The sequence below is a fragment of the Thermobia domestica genome, chromosome 10, assembly GCF_964235325.1.
Source record: "Thermobia domestica chromosome 10, izTheDome1.hap1.1, whole genome shotgun sequence".
In the NCBI taxonomy this organism is placed as follows: domain Eukaryota; kingdom Metazoa; phylum Arthropoda; class Insecta; order Zygentoma; family Lepismatidae; genus Thermobia; species Thermobia domestica.
This window is the reverse complement of record NC_137463.1, coordinates 91881523-91900300: the sequence shown is the minus strand read 5'-3', so window position 1 is coordinate 91900300 and position 18778 is coordinate 91881523. Positions and strand designations below refer to the sequence as shown.

The window sequence follows — 18778 nt, the reverse complement described above, 5'->3', positions numbered from 1 at the left end:
TGCTCGTAGAATGCTCGTGAGCGTTCACGAGGAGATTTTCCACTATCTGCTCGCCGTGGCCAGGGCTGTACTAGTGTTTCCTTTATTTTGATAACCATCTGTATATTGCGTGTAATATTTTGATACTTTAGAAATAATTTTCGACATATACGTGTACGTTATTTATGAAGTGCAAGAAAAAAATAAGTAAAATAGAAAAAGAAAGAAAAGATAATGAAATAACAGGATTAGAAATACCAGATAATAATAATCTCTAGTAGATTTCGTTCCGTAATACACTTTTCTATAAGTATAACTCTAAATAAAAATTAACGATGGCCAACATACACAATACAACAATGGCTAACATTTTATATATATATATATATATATATATATATATAGTTGAAAGAGGAAGCTGAAGATTGAGAAACGTGGAAGAAACCTTTTCAGACTCAAAATTAAAATCAAGAAAAAGGAAAAAAGAAAACCTCATTAGTCCCAGAACTTGCCAAAAGGCAGAATACTTAATAATAATAATAATAATAATAATAATAATAATAATAATAATAATAATAATAATAATAATAATAATAATAATAATAATAATAAGGATGTATTAATCATTTATCTCCAACTTAAAACTAGGAGAGCTTTTCATCTAATTAGTTTCCTAGGTATATAGTTGAGATATTTATGGAAAATTAACTATTTCTGTATTTTCTATGTATGTGAATTGATATGTTCCCAGTTGGAAACATTGCCATTTTCAGGAGTTAATATTACTTTGTTTCATGGGACTTAGGATAATAACAGCATCGAACTTGTGATGAGAACTAGATGTCCTGTTCTTGAGTACGTTTTTGAATTTCCTCTTCTTCCCATGAAGTTTTCGTGTATTTTTCAGGTTGCAGCAACTGCCAAATTCAAACTATTAGAAAATACAGATCACCAGTTGAATTAAAGAGACAGCAGGACAGGCAGAAACCGCCATTCAGAGGCTCCACCAGTGCATGTGAATGAATCGCAACACGCGTGTACTGCTGCCGTGTGTTTGCTCTGTCGGTATTCGTGTCAGTGCAGTGTGTGATACGCAAGACGAAGGACCTGAGTACATTTGACGATGGTCAAATCGTAGGAGCCAGACAACTGGGTGCCTCGGTGGACCGCGGCACTCGGATTTTCAAAGGCATCTCTGTCAAGGGTATATCGTGAGTACCTGGCTTCTGGTAAAACCCCACCCGGACGGGTAAACTGCCGCGGTCAGGGGCGTGTCTGCGACAGGGATAGACACCGACAGGCCCGCATTGTAACAGCTAATTGACGGCACAGTGCGTCAAATCGCGGAGAGGTTCAATGTAGGACAACGACCTGTTAGCAGCCACTCAATCCACAACGATCTACTCGCTATGGGGCACAGAAGCCGTAGGCCCACGCGAGTATCCCTTCTAACCGCACAACACAGGAAACAACGTCTAGCACGTGCAAAGGAACACCGCCACTGGACCGTGGAAATGTGGAAAAAGGTTTGCTTGGACAGATGAGTCTCATTTCACATTGCTACATGCCGATGGACTGGTACGGGTGCGTCGCCAATCGCACGAGTCAATGTATCTATTGTGCCAGCCAGTGGCGGATCCGGGGAGGGGGGTCGGGGCAATCCCCTCCAGAAGAGGAAACTATAAATATATAAGAACCCACCCCAGAGTTTGAAGCTGTTAAAAGTATCTCTAAGTAGCAGTATAACAACCCCTCCCCTAGAAGTCGGTCCTGGATCCGCCCCTGCTGCCAGCAGAGGCTGTGCAGGAGCGATGGTGGTGGTATTCTCATCTGGGGCATGTTTACGTGGACTGAAATGGGTCCTCTAACACGTGTGATACGGTTCCTCACAGGTGAACGCTACCGCGATCTTTTGCATGACCATGTCCTATCATTTGCTCGGTTGCAACATCCGGATGGTGACCTCATCTTTCAATGCGGCGGCCCACCGCTCTAGGATGGTTACAGACTGGTTTGATGAGCACTCCTCTGATCTGGCTACACTTCCCTGGCCATCACGATAATTTGATCTCAATTCCATCGAACACATCTGGGATACCATGGAACGACGCCTTCGGGCTGTGGATCCTCTTCCGACCAACCTACGAGTTCTGTGGGAGATTTTGCAGCAGATATGGATTGAGATGCTACAACAATACTTCAGGTGCCTCGTGGAGTCCATGCCGCGGCGGATAGCCGCTGTTATCCGAGCGAAAGGTGACGCTAGACGGTATTAAGTAGGTGTCTCTACTTCAACTGGTTATCATTGTAAGTTTCAACACTATTTCTTTCCATGCGACTGAGGTTTGTAACTGGATATCATCTCATACATAACATCTATGCCACCTATCCCATTGCTGTATGTGATGTTCAGGGATATGGAGCCTCTTCTTTAAGTTACGAGAACATCATTTTGTTTCCCATTAGTGAGTGAGTCTGGTAGAGTGGTGCCAAGGCGGCTACAGAGTTCTAATTCCGTCTGCACATGTAAATATTACAATCACACTCTCTTATCTCTCTCTTCTCATTTAATTTGTGTGGACCAAAGGGCATACCAGTTCTTCATTTCAGTACTATGCTTGTTGCTTTGAACAGCTTGATTTGCAGTTCTTTCAGCAAGAGGTACAAGGGGAAGACATCATAGAATACCTCAATTTGTAGAGGATTAGTTACAATATCCAATAAAGTAGTTACCACATTAGTTCAAGTAGAGATTTAGATTCAACAGTATCTTTCCCTTGATAAATTTTCATGGCATACTGGAATCCATCACATGAACAAAATGTCCAAATTTTGAATCCAAAAAAATGGATTTTCCCTTTACGAACACCTTACACAACTCATCGTACAATGGCCATAATAGGCTAGCATTGATTCGACGATAAAAACTACCCTTTCGTAGAGTTCACCATACAGTAGCGAAATTTACCAAAGATTATATTCTTGCTTCAATTCAGCATTATTTGTAACATGGAATTCTGTCTTTATATACCAAAATTTTTGCATGGGCATTGGAGTTGATGCAGTTCATATATTTAGATCTTCTGCAACCGACCATCACACATTTCCTTGAGATGCTGTGGAAGCCATTTACTGTACACAGTGAAGCTTCTTGTGTGCTTATTCTGTATCAGTTGCTTTACAGAGTTTGTTTCGATCACTCACACGAAACATCAATGTTCCAATTTGGGAACAGGATATTTTTGTTGTTACTCTGATCTAAAAACAAATGTAACAGTTCTTAAGATGGTTTGCTATTATTAGTTAGAGCCTTATAAAATAGTTCGGCTAAGCTACACAGTTTCTCATCATATTTGAGGAATATTATTTGGACCTTGTATCTATGTACAGTGCGAAGCATAGAAAATGTTGCAAAAGTTGAAGTCCAACTTAGGAACAAACTTTCGCGCCGTGTGCTTATGCATTCCGAAATACACTTCTCATCGACTAATTACTTCCGGTATGCAACCCAACCCACCCCCTCCTCGAACTCTCCTTGTCTTAAGCGGTGTGTGACGTAATGTACTGTTTCCATTCAGACGGAAAAAACAGGAACCAGTTTACAAGGTTTATAGCTCTAAAACCTCTCTTTCATTCGTTTGTTCTGGAATGCCTTTGTAGAGCTTCAATAAAACAAAACGTCACAAAATGTTCCGATAGCTTCATAAATGCCCTTATTTGCATTCTTTCCCTTCTTCAAAGACTGCATATCACATGAACCTAGGAAGGTGATACCTGTGAAATCTATGGAAATCGTAAATCATGGCAGTAGGTTTTGTGGTTCCCAAAGTCTGTAATGCGGGCGCAGAGCTCTAAAAACTACTGACAGAAATGAGTGTTATTCATTTCTTGTCAGTAATTGCAAGCAAATGTTCCAGTTGGCGTCATTTGGGCAGGACAGAATGGTGTAATTGTACCCTCCCTTGAGCTTGAGAAATACATATTGCTTGATCAAATGTGTAGTAATATAATAAAAAAAAAGTTCGATCCCAGCTCGCTCCAAGTAAACATTGTGGTGTACAACCACCGTGAGCGTGGTTCTTCCGTTTCCTCCCACTTTGTCATTCCACCATTTCCTTCATTGCTTATCATCACTGTCTCCTTTATCCTCCCCGCATAATCGTGGGACGAAAAACTTAAAGGTTTCACTTCATTTATTTTTTACTAATAAAAATGTAACTATTATGTCTGCGGAGAATCGCCGTCTCTCCCGGAGCCGAGCAAAAACTAAAATGACGCTGCTTTTAACAACAAACCAATATAGTTACGATAGCACATTGCTAGAGTGCTTACACTTGGTTTCAAGAGTCGAAGGTTTGATCCCAAGCAATAACAGTTCATGGACGACATTCAGAGAGAGATAGATTCAAATATGGAAACAGAAAGGAATGATTTACATATGCAAGTTTAGAATTGAAGAAAAAATGATCGGACAGCATCCGTATTATGATGAAAATTCTGCCTTTGTGAAACAGAAGAAGGAAAGGTTCTGAACTGCGAGGATCAGATTAGGCAGTTGTTGAATTAAGATGGAGTACTCTTTTTAGAGCATCAGATGATTACGAAGGGAGAGAAAAATCTTAAGATCTGGAGAATTAAGAATTTAAAAAATCTTTAGCTTCCGAGCCGGGTTTCGAACCACGAATCCTTTACTTATCGATCTATTACTTTATCCACTCAGCCAGGGAGAACTCTACGTAGCCTGTCACATACATTTCCTTTACCTACTAGAATGGGATATTCCAAACGTTGACTCAGTGGATACGCCAATGAACTTCCCCTAGTTCAGGAACACTTTTTAAGTCAGTAAAATTTATTCTTATTGTGTTCATTAAGTTATATTTGATAGAATTATATGATAAAATAGTGCCAAATACTTTGCGTCGTTCTCTGTTTCATGAATGTTTAATGTAAGGGATTCCTACATGAATGGTCTTAGATTCGAATCCCGACCATTCTTATTGACTTCTAGCCACGCTCATACTGTGCAATTGAGAAACTCAATTTTTCCCGTGTATTGTGTAGGCCATCATCACCTTCGACACTGTCCCACGCGACACACCTAACACAGTAGCCACTGCCGTCACACTCACTCCACATAACCGCGCATCAACAATTTGCCCTCTTTGAAAATCTGAGAGGTCTCCCATTTTACACTACCTCCGTCTGCTGCAGCCACTGGACACTGCTGTTCCACTGCGCCTGACGTAGTATGGAGACCGACCTAACACACCACCACCAGCGGTCCGGCGCTAAGGCGCCACGACACCACTGCCAACCCATACATTTGACGTGTTGCCAACTACAGGTGTTTCCATTTTTCTCATCATCTCTCCCCCCCCTCTCTCTCTCTCTGTCTCTCTCTCTCTCTCTCTCTCTCTCTCTATATATATATATATATATATATATATATAGGGTTAGTCAAAATTATGTTAACACTAAATGGGAAAATATGTATTCATACACTTATACACGAAAGAATGTCTCCAATATACCTATTGCAAGTGCTGAATACCTGCAAACTCACTCTGAAGTCGCCTCAACCTGTTCATCATTACGTTCAACACATAGAAACCAACGACGAACAGTTTCATTTAAAGCACGTGCACAGATTTTACGGGGGAATGGATGATATCACATCCCGTATACGGTCCTTTAAGTCATTCATGTCGCGAACTTTCGTAATGTAAACGCGCTCCTTTACCATGTCCCATAACCAGAAATCGCATAGTGTTGAAGTCAGAGGATTATGGAAGCCAGCCCAATGATCCATCACGACCAATCCATCGACCATGAGATGTGGTAGAGCGCCATCTTGTTGAAAATACCCTGCACGGCGGATTTCTAGTGGTAGTTCGTCAAGAGTATATTGCTTTAACATCCGTAAGTAAAAGTCTGCGGTTATTGTTTGTGTGTTAAAGAAGTAGGGTGTAATGACTCCAGCGGCGGTCACAGGGCAACAAACATTTACTTTGGGGGAGTCACGTTCATGTTCCCGAATAACCCGGGGTTTTCGGTGGCCCAGAAAATCGTGTTATGTTGGTTCACAAACCCACTGGTGTGTAAAGTAGCTTCATCGCTGAATGTTATTATATTCACAACATCTTGCTGGATATTGGTCATTTCAGCTAAAATCTGACAACATTCCACGCGCTTAAGTTTCTGCGCCAATATTAAAGCTTAAGTGACTTGGATGTGGTACGGTCTCATTCCAGGGTCGAGTTTCAAGATGCGCCACACTATTTTTTGAGATATTCCTGTTTCCAAACTGCATCGAACGCTTGATTTCGAAGGACTACGCAACACAGCTTGCTGTACAACAGCAATGTTTTGATCACATCGTCCTGATATTGGACGTCCTGCATTGTCTCTATAATTGTCTGCTACCGATCCTGTAGCTACGAGCTTAATGTAGATGTGGTACATTGTTAAACGGCTTGGTGGATCACGTGCAAATCGTTGTGTAAACTTTTCACGGACCAGAGTAGGTGAACCGTACACTTCCATTAGGCTTGCTACAAATCATCTTTGCTCTAGTGTTAATCGCTCAGCCATTGTATGTTAACTGAAACGAGAGATATTGAAGATGTTACAAAACAAAACAATGCAACAATACAATACAATACAATACATGGACATGTCAAAAATACATCTTACTAAACAATACAATTTAATAAAATACACTATTTTTGCCTCCACGTGGTATGTCCATTCAGTGTTAACATAATTTTGACTAACCCTATAGATATAAAGTACAGACAGTGATAAATATCCTGTTTTAATCTTAAATCAACCCTCAGTGAGCTTCATAAATCTTTATTTGCCAAAACTGAGCAATTTTTTGAATTACAATCTCATCTGAATTGAACGTTATACCACGTATGGGTGTTTTGAAACGAGCAAAAGAAATTAAAATCTGATGGCACAAGTTCATATTATGGTGGATGTGGAAAAACATCCCATCCAGGTTCCAATAATTTTTGTCGGGTGATTAATCTTGACTGTGGTTTCGGGTTGTCGATGAAAGACAACTTTCTAAGATTAACGAGCGTTTTTTTGTGCAGGGGCGTCATTTAGGGAGGGCAGGACGGGGCAATTGTTCCCCCCCCAAGAGTTTGAGGAATACAGATACTTGAATCGATTGTCTACTAATATACTAGTACAAAACGTGAAAGTCTTATGTCGGTGGTACTCTTTCCCCCCCCTCCCCCTCGCCCAAGCGAAGTCTGAAATGACGCCCCTGTTTTTGTGGAGCATTGTCACCGTAAATTTTTCGACATTTTGCACAAACTTGACGCGCGTTTTTCACTTTATGGAATTAATACAGTAAAATATGATGAGAAACCTGTGTGGTGTTACATCTGTAAGTTGTCAAATCTACAAAACTCAGCCAAGCCAAATAGCGTTTTTGCCTTTTAAAGAATGGAGCTGCAATTGTCAGCTGTCAATTATATATTATGACTTTAGAATTTCCAAAAATGAACTAGCACTATTTGGTGCAAAAATGTGACATGACTTGTCCGATACCCAATAGTTAAATTCATTTTTGGAAGAAAGTGTTGCTAAACAGTTAGGTAAATATATTTTGATCTTCGAAAATTCCGGAATAGTTTATTTAAGCGTAAAAATAGATTTATTTGAAAACCAAACTAAAATTGAATGTTCGAAAAACTACATAATTTTACTAATTAGTACATTTTGTTGTTTGCAGGGTGCAACGTTATATAAGCTGGTGGAGCGGTTAACGTATCATATCTACGCTGATCCAATGTTCGTGCGTACGTTCTTAACTACTTATAGGAGTTTTTGTTCACCTCAGGTATGTTAATATTTGTTTAAGAAGCAGAACTTATTGTAAATTAAGCATTATATAAAGAGTATAGTGAAGTTATTGTTGTAATATACTTCACGGTTGGTATTTTAAACATTGATTACGTGTGTTTATGAAGTAATTATCATATCATATCAGGGGTACTAATTATTATAAGATATATATATCAGGGTTATCAGATTTCATAAAATAAAAGAAATATATATCCTACAAAAAAAGGTGAGCAAGTTTAAATACCCGTTTATTTCTTAAATAACTGTTTCTTGACTGCTTTACATATTTTAAACAACAAATGTCAATTTCTGTTATACCCATTTACTAATGTAATTGCTGAGCAAATTATCGCTGACTCCTCGTTTGTGAGGCTGAGAATACCGTGTATTGTAGCGGAACGTATTTTTAAAAGTTTATTTTTATTATTATTATTTATTTATTATTGAGTATAGCTGTAAGTTGTAAATTGAGAACATTTTCCTTCAATTAGCAACATAATCTACGTTTCAAATTATTTATCAGCAAGTTAATAATAGTGATGAGGGTTTTTTTTTTTTTTTTTTTTTTTTTTGTTAAGTTATATTTGAGTTACAGATCCAATTTAATAATTCAGCGAAAATCAGGTTCGCTGTATTCCAATAATTATTTTTATTTTCAGGAACTTCTGAATTTGTTAATCGAAAGGTTCAACATTCCTGATCCTTCTTTAGTTTACGATGATAAAGACAGTGATTCTGATAAGAATCTGAAAAATTCCCAACGAGAAGACTGGAAAAGATACAGGAAGGAATATTGTCAACCTGTTCAGTTCAGGTAAAGTAGCCTTCAAGAAGTATTAATGAAGCATAAATATACAGTATTTGACTGATTGTGAGGTACTTAACACTAAATTTTATTGTTGGCAATTCTTGTTTCAATGATTTCAGAAAGTGGCCCTAATTTTTCATTCTTCTTTGAAAAGAATTCTGTGTGAACATAGAAGATATTTCGCCACTATTCATGGAAGTGTGTTTTTAAAAATTAAAATTACTGTGAATAAGATGACACAAAAGAGTAAACAATACAAGATATAAATAGAATGCCCTCAGGTAGTAGTGTTGCTTGAAAGTATTTAATCTCTATATCCAAAACAGCAGTTTGAATCTTGTGATGTATGTTTGTTACTGAATTGATTATGTGAGCAGTATAAAATGTCAGGTACATGGACAAAATCTCGCGTCGCTGAAATCTCGCAGCTCAAAACCTCATGTGGTCAATATCTCACCGCCCAAAACCTCGCCAGCTAAAATCTACCTTGGCCAAAACCTGACCATAACAATATACCATTTATCTTGTTACGTTCTTGTAACTTTTAAACTAATGGACAGAAAATTCTGAAATTTTGTAATATGCAAATATTGGCAGGGGGACATTGTCTGGCGTACTCGATATCAGAAGGCCAGCTCAACATAAATTTGTGTTCTCAAAAGACACCACGTTAGGTTATTACATATTTCAAATCTACATATAAAATGAAGACTAACAACATTTCATTTGTTATTCAATGTTGCAAACTAAGGACGCTACAGTGTCACAAACATCTAGATTTTGGTGGCCTCTACAGCAGTAATAACAAAAATGAGACAGGCGGGACAATACTTTACTGTCTAATATTATGGCCTTGATACGAAGGATTTCGAATGAATACGAACAAAGTTACAAGGACTTAAAAAAAATGACTTTTTCTTTTTCAAGAGCCTTTATTTCGACAAACTGCATACATAAGTACCTCACCCAATCGCACAGAAGGTTTTCACTATATGTGAAGATCACATTGCCGTTTATAGCAATTTAATATCGCAAATCGTTCCAGAGATATCGTAAAAGCAGTTAAAGTTCGCAATACTTCAAAAATTATGTAATTCCGAGAACTTGTAAGGACACCTATCAAGAGGTATTGGGGTTGTAATGTCCTAGAAGCAAAATAAATCAAGAAGAGTTTTAAAAAGTTCTCACAAATACGCCATTTTAAGCAGTGTATCAAATTTTACAATTTTTTTAATATCTCCTGAATAGTTTGAGATATAACATTGCTGTAAGTGGCATTATGATCTTAATGTCTATTGGGAATAATGTACATAATTCGATGTGATACTTATCTAAACACTTTTTGCAATAGTCCTTTGAAAAAAGTCAACCGTAGTATTCAACATTAAGGGACTGCTTACGTGCATTATCCCATCCATCTCACTTGTGTTATTACTGTTGTTAGTGTTGTAAAATTTCCGGAAATTTTGAACCGGCTGGTAAAAAACAGTTTTTTCCGGTTTCTTTCCGGAAAAATTGGGAAAATAACAAAAATCTTTGTATAAGGTTAGTTTACTAGTAATGGAACAGTATTTTTTTTCGAACGCGTGAAAAATGTAAATTGAGGAATTTCAACATTGTGAATATTTAAAAAAGAAGCATTCGAAAATAAAACTGTTGTAAATATTCTTAAAAATTAATAGTCTGCACTCATTTCCTTTATGTGCCTTTTAATCGTTTAGGCCTACTCCTGGTTGTGCATTAATTTCAGAAATTTTATAATTGCATACACATCTACCTTCATGAAGGGTTTCTGTTGCAACAAATAGGGCTCTTGAAAGAAACTGAGTTCTTAAATGTGCTCTTTGATCTAGTGAAATTTTGTTAATTTTAACCAAATTACATCTTAAAAGAAAGAGCAGTAGGCAAATTTCACTAGTACTCATGCAAGACACGTAATTACTATTATTTAATATTCAAATACAGACTTTAATATAAACTTTATGTACAAAATTTTGTATGTAAACAAATACCTGTTTTCTAATGCGACAAATTATCTACGTATATAAAATGAAAGTGACTATATTTGTAACTTAACAACTCTTGAACCCCAGACTGATCTCGATAAAAAAAAAAAAAAAAAAAAAAAAAAAAAAAAATCAATATAGATGAGGTTCAGGCCTGGATGGATTTTACCATTTCACTTTGAAAGTGCAACTTGGAGGAAGGAAGTGCGGATATATATTGAAAATTACCGATCTTAGTGTCGAACTGTTTTCGGAGCTGCTGAGATGAACAGTGGCACTTCCAATGAAGCATAAATTTAAATTCAACACTGCATCTTGGAGGAAGATGAGGGAAATACATAAAATGATAAAAAAAAGACCGATATTTGTGTCAAATCCATAGTTTTCGTCGTTGCTGAGATGAACAGTAACATTTCCGATGCTGTTTAAATAAAAATTCAGGCCACAACTTAGGGAAGGGGGAAGGGAAGACATAAAAATGGCTGAAAATAGCCTATATCAGTGTCGAATCCATAGTTTTCGGGGACGCTGAGGTGAACAGTGACACTTTCGATGCCGTTTAAATCCAAATATATCCCCGCAAACTAGAGGAGGAGGGAGATATATAACAGGGTGTCTATCGGTCACGAATGTCACGAAATCAGAAAATGGTCATGAAAGTCACGAAAAAGTCACAAAATTTAGCTTTTGGGTCACGATTTTTTTTAAACTGTTCAAATGTAAGTACAGATTGGAAAATTTTGTTCTATAAAACGTCAAAGTTCACCACCAAAAACGTCTATGATCGGCTTTAGACGCTACCAAATCGCAAGCAAAGTACGTTTTAATAGCATGGATGAAAATTCGGCCTAATTCTCACCCAAATTCGCTTTTGAAAATATTAGGAAATTTTATGATTTGGTAAAGAAAAGGTCACGAAAAAGTCACGAAATTTCATTTTGGAATTTTAGTATTCACCCTGTATAAAAATGATCCAAAATGATTGATATTAGTGTGAATCCATAGTTTTCAGGGCCGCTGAGATGAACAGTGACATTTCCGATGCAGTTTAAATCCAAATTCAACGCCGAAACTTTAGGGACGGGGAATGGGGTGATGTATAAAAATGATCGAAAATGACTGATATTAGTGTCGAATCCAAAGTTTTTGGGGTCGCTGAAATGAATAACAACACTTCCGATGCCGTTTAAATTATTAATTCATCCTCGTAACTTGGGGATGGAGGAGAGGGGAAATATATATATATATATATATATATATATATAAATCAAAAAAATGACTGATATTGGTGTCGAACCCATGGGTCTTGGGGTCCTGAGATGAACATTAACTCTTCCGATGCTGTTTAAATCCAAATTCAGCGCCGCAACTTGGGGGAGGGAGATGGCCGATATTAGTGTCGAATTCATAGTTTTCGGGGTGGCTGAGATGAACAGTGACACTTCTGATGCCGTTTAAATCCAAATTCAGCCCCCACTAGTTACTTCTAAAGGGGGAAAGTGACATGTAAAAGTAATTGAAAATGACTGATACCAGTGTCGAATTCATAGTTTTTAGAGTCTTAAGTTCATTTGGTGACAGTTTTAGTGTCCCTTATACCCAAAATGAAACATATTCTCCCCGTGGGAAGAACGGATATTCTGTTAGTCTTTAGGGGGTCTAATAATAAAGAATGGCTTTAGGGGGTCTAATAATAAAGAATGGAAATTTCACATGTTAAATTCCTTAATATATTTGTCGCTTCTCAAATTTACGCACTTGTGTGGTATATGTGTGTATATGTAAATAAGATAATCTCTCTTTTTGAGTTGTTCGAAAAATATAATTACAAATAATAAAGAGGGATTTTTATCAGAAATCAGAAAGCTAAAAAGTAAAATTAAAAGCTGTTGCCTTAAGTATTTTTCCTGCTAGCGAAATACGTTGTATACATATATGCTGCAGACACGTTACAGCAAATAAGATTAGTATCAGGCGAAGAAATAGTTTTTAAGTATATTTTCCGGGTTTTGCCAATATTTCCGAACAAAAGATTTTTTCTAATGGGTTCAAAATTTCCGGAAATTTTACACAGCACAAGGAAGATACGTATCTCCATAAAATATATATTTGATTTTAACATACCGGTATTAACTAAAATTATTCTGGCCCTGTTATTTTAACACTTCCCTGCCATAAAACGGTAACTTTATAAGATTACTTAAGATAATTTAAATGGATCTATATTATTAATCTAACTAGGATTATATTTTAGGATCTTTTGTAGCAATAACTCCATTCTATCACGATGCTAACTTTAAAGGAGTGGTACAAATATATTTCTTGCCACAAAATTTCCCTATTCTAATACAAGAAACGTAACTACTTAATGATCTTAACTGTGAACTAGTAAATTTAAAATGGTTTTCATTTTAAAAGCATAATGTAGTAAAATATTCGAAAATTTCAATTTTTCAGTTTTTTTTTTTCCCAAGCCTTTACAACACTATGTAGAACCCTCCAGAATTTGTTTCTTCGATGTTTCTGATACTTTAGCGTCCGTAGTTTGTAACACTGCATTACAAGTGTGATATCGTATGTTTTCGTTTTACATATAAATTTGAAATATGTAATGACTTGACGTAGTGCCATTTGAAAAAAACTACAATTTTATGTTGGGTTGGCAACACTGTAAACATTATGGAGTCACAGTGTCAAACAATATCCCATGTCAATATTTGTATGGTACAAAATTTTATCTTTTTATTGTATATTAGTTGAAAAGTTAAAAGGATGTATCAAGTTAACTGTCCACCTTGTATATATGAGTTTCTAAGGTCTAAATAATAATAATAATAATAATAATAATAATAATAATAATAATATTAATAATAATAATAATAATAATAATATACAAAGAAGAAGAAGAAGCAGAATCCAAAAATACTCAATTTAGAAATTAAAAGCGAAAAAAATTGACGGTTCAAATATATATATATATATATATATATATATATATATATATATATATATATATATATATATATATATATATATATATATATATATATATATATATATATATATATATATATATATATATATAATAAACCCTGATTAGGAGAAATTTATTCATCAAATCTGTCTTAATTAAATTATTTGGTGAAAGTGAACTGTGAATACTATCGGGGGTTCAAAATTTATGCCAGAAATTTAATATATCATGAATCCATTAAATTACGAAGATAAAACTCCTCATTAATAAGTAAGTGAAGACGTGTCTCAGTGTTTTCTAAAATCATCTTTCAAGGGGAAAAGAGGGCAAGTTCTATATTTTTCTCCACATTCAAATCGATGTTGTTTGTGTCACCACCACGTGAAAACGACTGAACCATTTGAAATGAATTTTCTGTCTACTGTACTGTATTCAAATTTTATTTTTAAATTGCAAAAGCGAAATTTTGTGTGCTAAATATGTTTAAACTGAGAGTAGTTCCTGTCCGTTATGAGAAGATAAAATAGCATGTTAATAACATCTTGCGGGAGTGAAGGGAGGAAGAAGACTGTCCATGTCCACATCTGAGAATGTCGGTGAAATTGAGAGGACAATAAATGTCCATATTCTGGAGATATCTTTTAATGGAGGTTTAACTGTATGCTATTTTTAGTGTATATACTTACAGCGATGTTTTGAACATTGTTCACTAAAGAAATCGCTATAGCAAAATTTCTTATTGCGAGATTTTGGACGGCGAAATTTCGTCCCGCGTGATTTTGGCCACGCGAGATTGTGATGAGACCATTAGTACATGCCTTTTGGTATTTTCTTCTATAACAAAGAATTTTCTATGATCATACACAGTGCTAAGGATATCTTCGTGAATTTTTGTTGTAATAGTTATTTTATTTCATATCTAGCGTTATTTTATTTTATTTTATTTTTCAGGGTGCTAAATGTTTTGAGGCATTGGGTAGATCATCACTTCTATGATTTCGAGAGGGACCCATCGTTATTAGAGAAACTGCACGAATTCCTAGACACTGTAAATGGTAAATCTATGAGGAAGTGGGTGGACTCTGTGCTCAAAATTGTACAGCGAAGGGTAAGTTATATCATTAGCTGATAACTTTCTTAATGTATATGTTCAACATTATAAAAGATATTTGGATATGCTTAAAAGTTTATTTGTTAAAATTGACGGATTGGTACGTACTATAAACTAGGTATAAAATACAGGGAGAAATAACTTTGTATTACAGTCATGCAATAATACATCACATTCAAATACTTTTGCAGATTTTGTTAATACAGCAACAGGACTCAAGTAGTGGCTAAACACACTCAAGTTTTCCTGCTTACTTGTACGTCTATGGAGACGCACTGGCCTTCACTGGGTCTGCAATACATATTCACTTCGCTGAATATCAGCTTTCCATACACCTCGTCACTGCAGTCTCCCCGACACCACCCAAGAACGATGTGCTGTCGCCGGTGAGCATGTGTGAAAGGGTAATCGTGGGAGAGGAACACGGAAGTATTGACTTCCCTCCAACAATCGATTGTTTAGTATTGTTGCACTCACGAGGTTCCATCGTGTGCACTACAGATAGGCTACTAACACATCACTCCAGAGTCCAGTGACGATGATCACACTAACACATGTGAGCAGTCTTCTGTGAAAGCCATATCTAACGGTGTACTGTGAACTGAGACACACGAGCACACTTTGTCCCGTAGTAAAGTCTGTTGTAAATTGTGCTGTATATATATATATATAAAATAACACTGGAGAACCAATTTGTTTCTCCTCCCTCCCCCCAGAGACATGCCCAGAACTTTTCTTGAGTTAGTGGAACAGGCCACAGCCTATTAAGATTGCTGTAAACGGACAAGTTTTGCTGATAGATGTTACTATGATCTTCGTATTTCTCTGATGTATTTCTTACCTTTCACGGAAATTTACAATTTCTCTTACAAATTTCAACCTAGAGACTTCACATTTATAGACAAGGAACTTCATATCTTCGAAGGCAACAATTCATGCCGATTTTTTATGTAGAATTTTCGTCATTGTTGAAACATTTTCATTGTTAAAGTTTTTTATATCCATTTCAACAACCAAGATAATTCTAAGTAAAAAATCGGCACAGAGTCTTGCCTTTGATAGGTTATGAAGTTCCTTCTCTAAAAATTCGAAGCTTGTATGTTGAAATTTGTAAGAAAAATAGTGAATTTTCGTGAAAGGTAAAAAATACATAACAGAGATACGAAGACAATAGTGACATCTATCGGCAAAACATGTCGCTTTAAATCAATCTTAAGAATTAATCATACTGTTGAAGGTCGACTCAGCATTCAGGAATTAAAAAAAAATTAAAGATCACGGTTATTCGAGGTCGGTCAAGAAGGCCCAAAATTATTCCCAGGGTAAACTAAAAGTGCAAATATATGCTAGGTATTGTTAATTTAGCCATAAGTTATAAATCTTATTCAGACAAAACGCAAGAACTCGGTAATTCAACATGTAGATAACAGGAGTTGATTCAAGACATTGTCAAACACAAGTCGATTTCATTCATATAAGAAGATATATTGTGGGTGCCCACCCAACCGTGTAAACGGTGGAAAAGCTGTGAATTCGGTTATTTAGTTTGTGTGGGAACCATGTAAATTCTGTCCAGAAGAACGATTAAAAGCACGAAGAAAAATAAAATATGTTCAATACTCGTACTAGTTAGTAGTTGATTGGATTGGGAACGAAGGAGAAAAGTCACCGGTAAATGAAAGCTTTGGCTTTTTCGAGTCAATGTTGTTGTAATGTGCCACTCTGTTGATCAGATGATGTTTCCAAACTGAAGTGAAGCATTGTTGAAGTTTTGTTATTGTGCAGGGAGTATATCGTGTATTAGATCTTACAAAATTGAGGGTATAAAATATGGATTCAAAGGAATAACCAACATTTTATGCCCTCACGCTGGTCTAGTGGCTGGCGTGAGCCTTTGGTGTGCAGAGTCCTTGGTTTGATTCTCAGTGGGAGAATATTGAAATTTGAGCTCAGGATGGTTCGAATTCCACCTTTAAACTGTAGGTTCACGTCTCTTATGCTAAAAGGGCGCTAAACTCGTATTTAACCAAACACCCTATTTCGTATCTGTATTGTATTTGACACAATATAATCGGTCAAGCTGTTGTGTTGCAAGGCGACATTTCCAAACCCCAAGTAACAGCAAGTCTTCTGCATCTGTGAACAACGGATATGAGCAGAAGGAAACGACAGGCTAACACAAATGATATCTGGTGCTCACAAAGCTAACTACAATCATATTGAAATATTGTGGGATCATTTAGGCACATGTATTCCCAAGCAACAAGCTAGATTGCACAGATTAACAGAACAGGGTGCATAGGATTTGTGATAGTAATTAAAGGCACAAGGTAGGTACTTCAAACATGAGATCCGAAGGTACATACATGTATATACCATCAGAACACTCCCCAGCTTAGTTTCGTATGTTTAATTGTGGTTACTTTTCCCCTCCCTATCTGATGAAGCAAAGCAAAAGCGTTTATGTTGTTTCTCTTTCATGTGTGTAATGTGTGTGACACTGTTATCTGATAGGGGGGCGCGGTGGCTCAGTGGTAGAGCGTTCACCTCTGGTGCCTGGGGTCCCGGGTTCGATCCCAGCCCCCGCCAAGTGAACTTTGTGGTGGACAAACACCGTGCTCGTGGGTTTTCTCGGGGTTCTCCCGTTTCCTCCCACTTTCTTCATTCCACCATTTCACTCATCTCTCATCATCACCGTCTCCTTTAGCGTAACCGACATAACCGTGGGACGTAAAACTTAAAGATTTCATTTCATTTCACTGTTATCTGATAAGTAGTTCATTTCACATTCTCGTTTTTCGATGTTTTTTCTTTCTTCTGTAAGGGTATATTGGCAAGCGCGCGTGGTTTCCGGTTGGATTCGTTGTACTCAAAAGAAATGCAAAACTCCAGTCAATAAGTTTAATGTAAATTAAGGAAAAGGATGCTTACCTAATGTGGCGTGCTATTTATTGGTAGCTAAAACAGGTTCAATGAGCTCACCCTTCTTCATTGGGCGAATCTTTGTGCAAAACTAGTTCGCCATAAAATTATAAATGAAATCCGTATTTTAATAAAAATAAGTCGAATGTTTGGATTAGTTTTTTACATTTCTTGTGAGGGATGTAGAGTGGTTTGTCTAAGGTCTCGAAGAACAATTAAAGAAAAAGAAAATAGAATTAAGTATATAAAAACGGCTAGTATACAGAAACTTTGTAGTATAACAGGCCTTGAAGTTCTCAGAAACAACCAAGGTAAACGTAAAAGTAGCTATAGTGGATCTCTCTATAGTGGATGATTCTCTGGCCAGGCTTGATATAGAGACTACAAACAGTAGGTTTCAAATCAGTATTCAAGATTTCTGTTAAATCTAGAAGTTTAGAAAATTCGTGAAGAAAATTATTATTATTTATTTTGTACATTATTTGGCCCACTCGTGAGTCTACCAAATCTACTTTAAATGCTTCAAAATAAGTATCAGTACAACTAAAAAAAAAATAAATAAATAAAATAAATAATAATAATAAACTGAAATTAAAGAAATGTTTGGAATGCAAAAGATAAAGAGACTGCAATCTCTGGATTATTGAAACTTCTCAGCTTGTTATAACACAAAATGAAGGACGTAAAAGTCATTTAAAAAATTGCACCATTAGTTGAAAAAAACGTTAATTTTATTTCATCAGAAGCGAGAATCCAGAATTAAATTTGAACAAAGGAATGGGTTTGTATAATCAACAAATTCACCAATAAACAGCAGCTTTATAAGAAGTATTACCATTAAAAAGAAAAAGTACAAATATAAATTATTTACAAAATTCTTCAAATACCAGTTTTGCAACTGACAGTGATACAATTACTCCGTTGAGAAATTAGACTGGGCAAAAAGTGACATAGAAATTGTACACATACTCTCACTCGAAATAAATGAGTTGGTTAGTTGGTGCGAACACTTATGTGTTGTTTGTTTTGAGTCTCATGCGTGTTACTCTTTGTAGTTGAAGATACTCACTATTCAGGTAAAGAATATGATTTAGTTTCTGTAATCACTCTCAAAA

General features: G+C 36.2%; 1 protein-coding gene across 1 annotated transcript in view; it reads left to right on the top strand.

Annotated features, from left to right (window-relative positions):
* Sos (Son of sevenless guanine nucleotide exchange factor) overlaps positions 1-18778 on the top strand; it is a 231250-nt gene that overhangs the window by 82807 nt on the left and 129665 nt on the right. The window contains exons 13-15 of the mRNA XM_081728247.1: positions 7730-7837; positions 8502-8656; positions 14582-14738. Of these exons, the coding sequence (XP_081584373.1) occupies positions 7730-7837; positions 8502-8656; positions 14582-14738 (420 nt within the window). The remainder of the gene's footprint in view (positions 1-7729; positions 7838-8501; positions 8657-14581; positions 14739-18778) is intronic.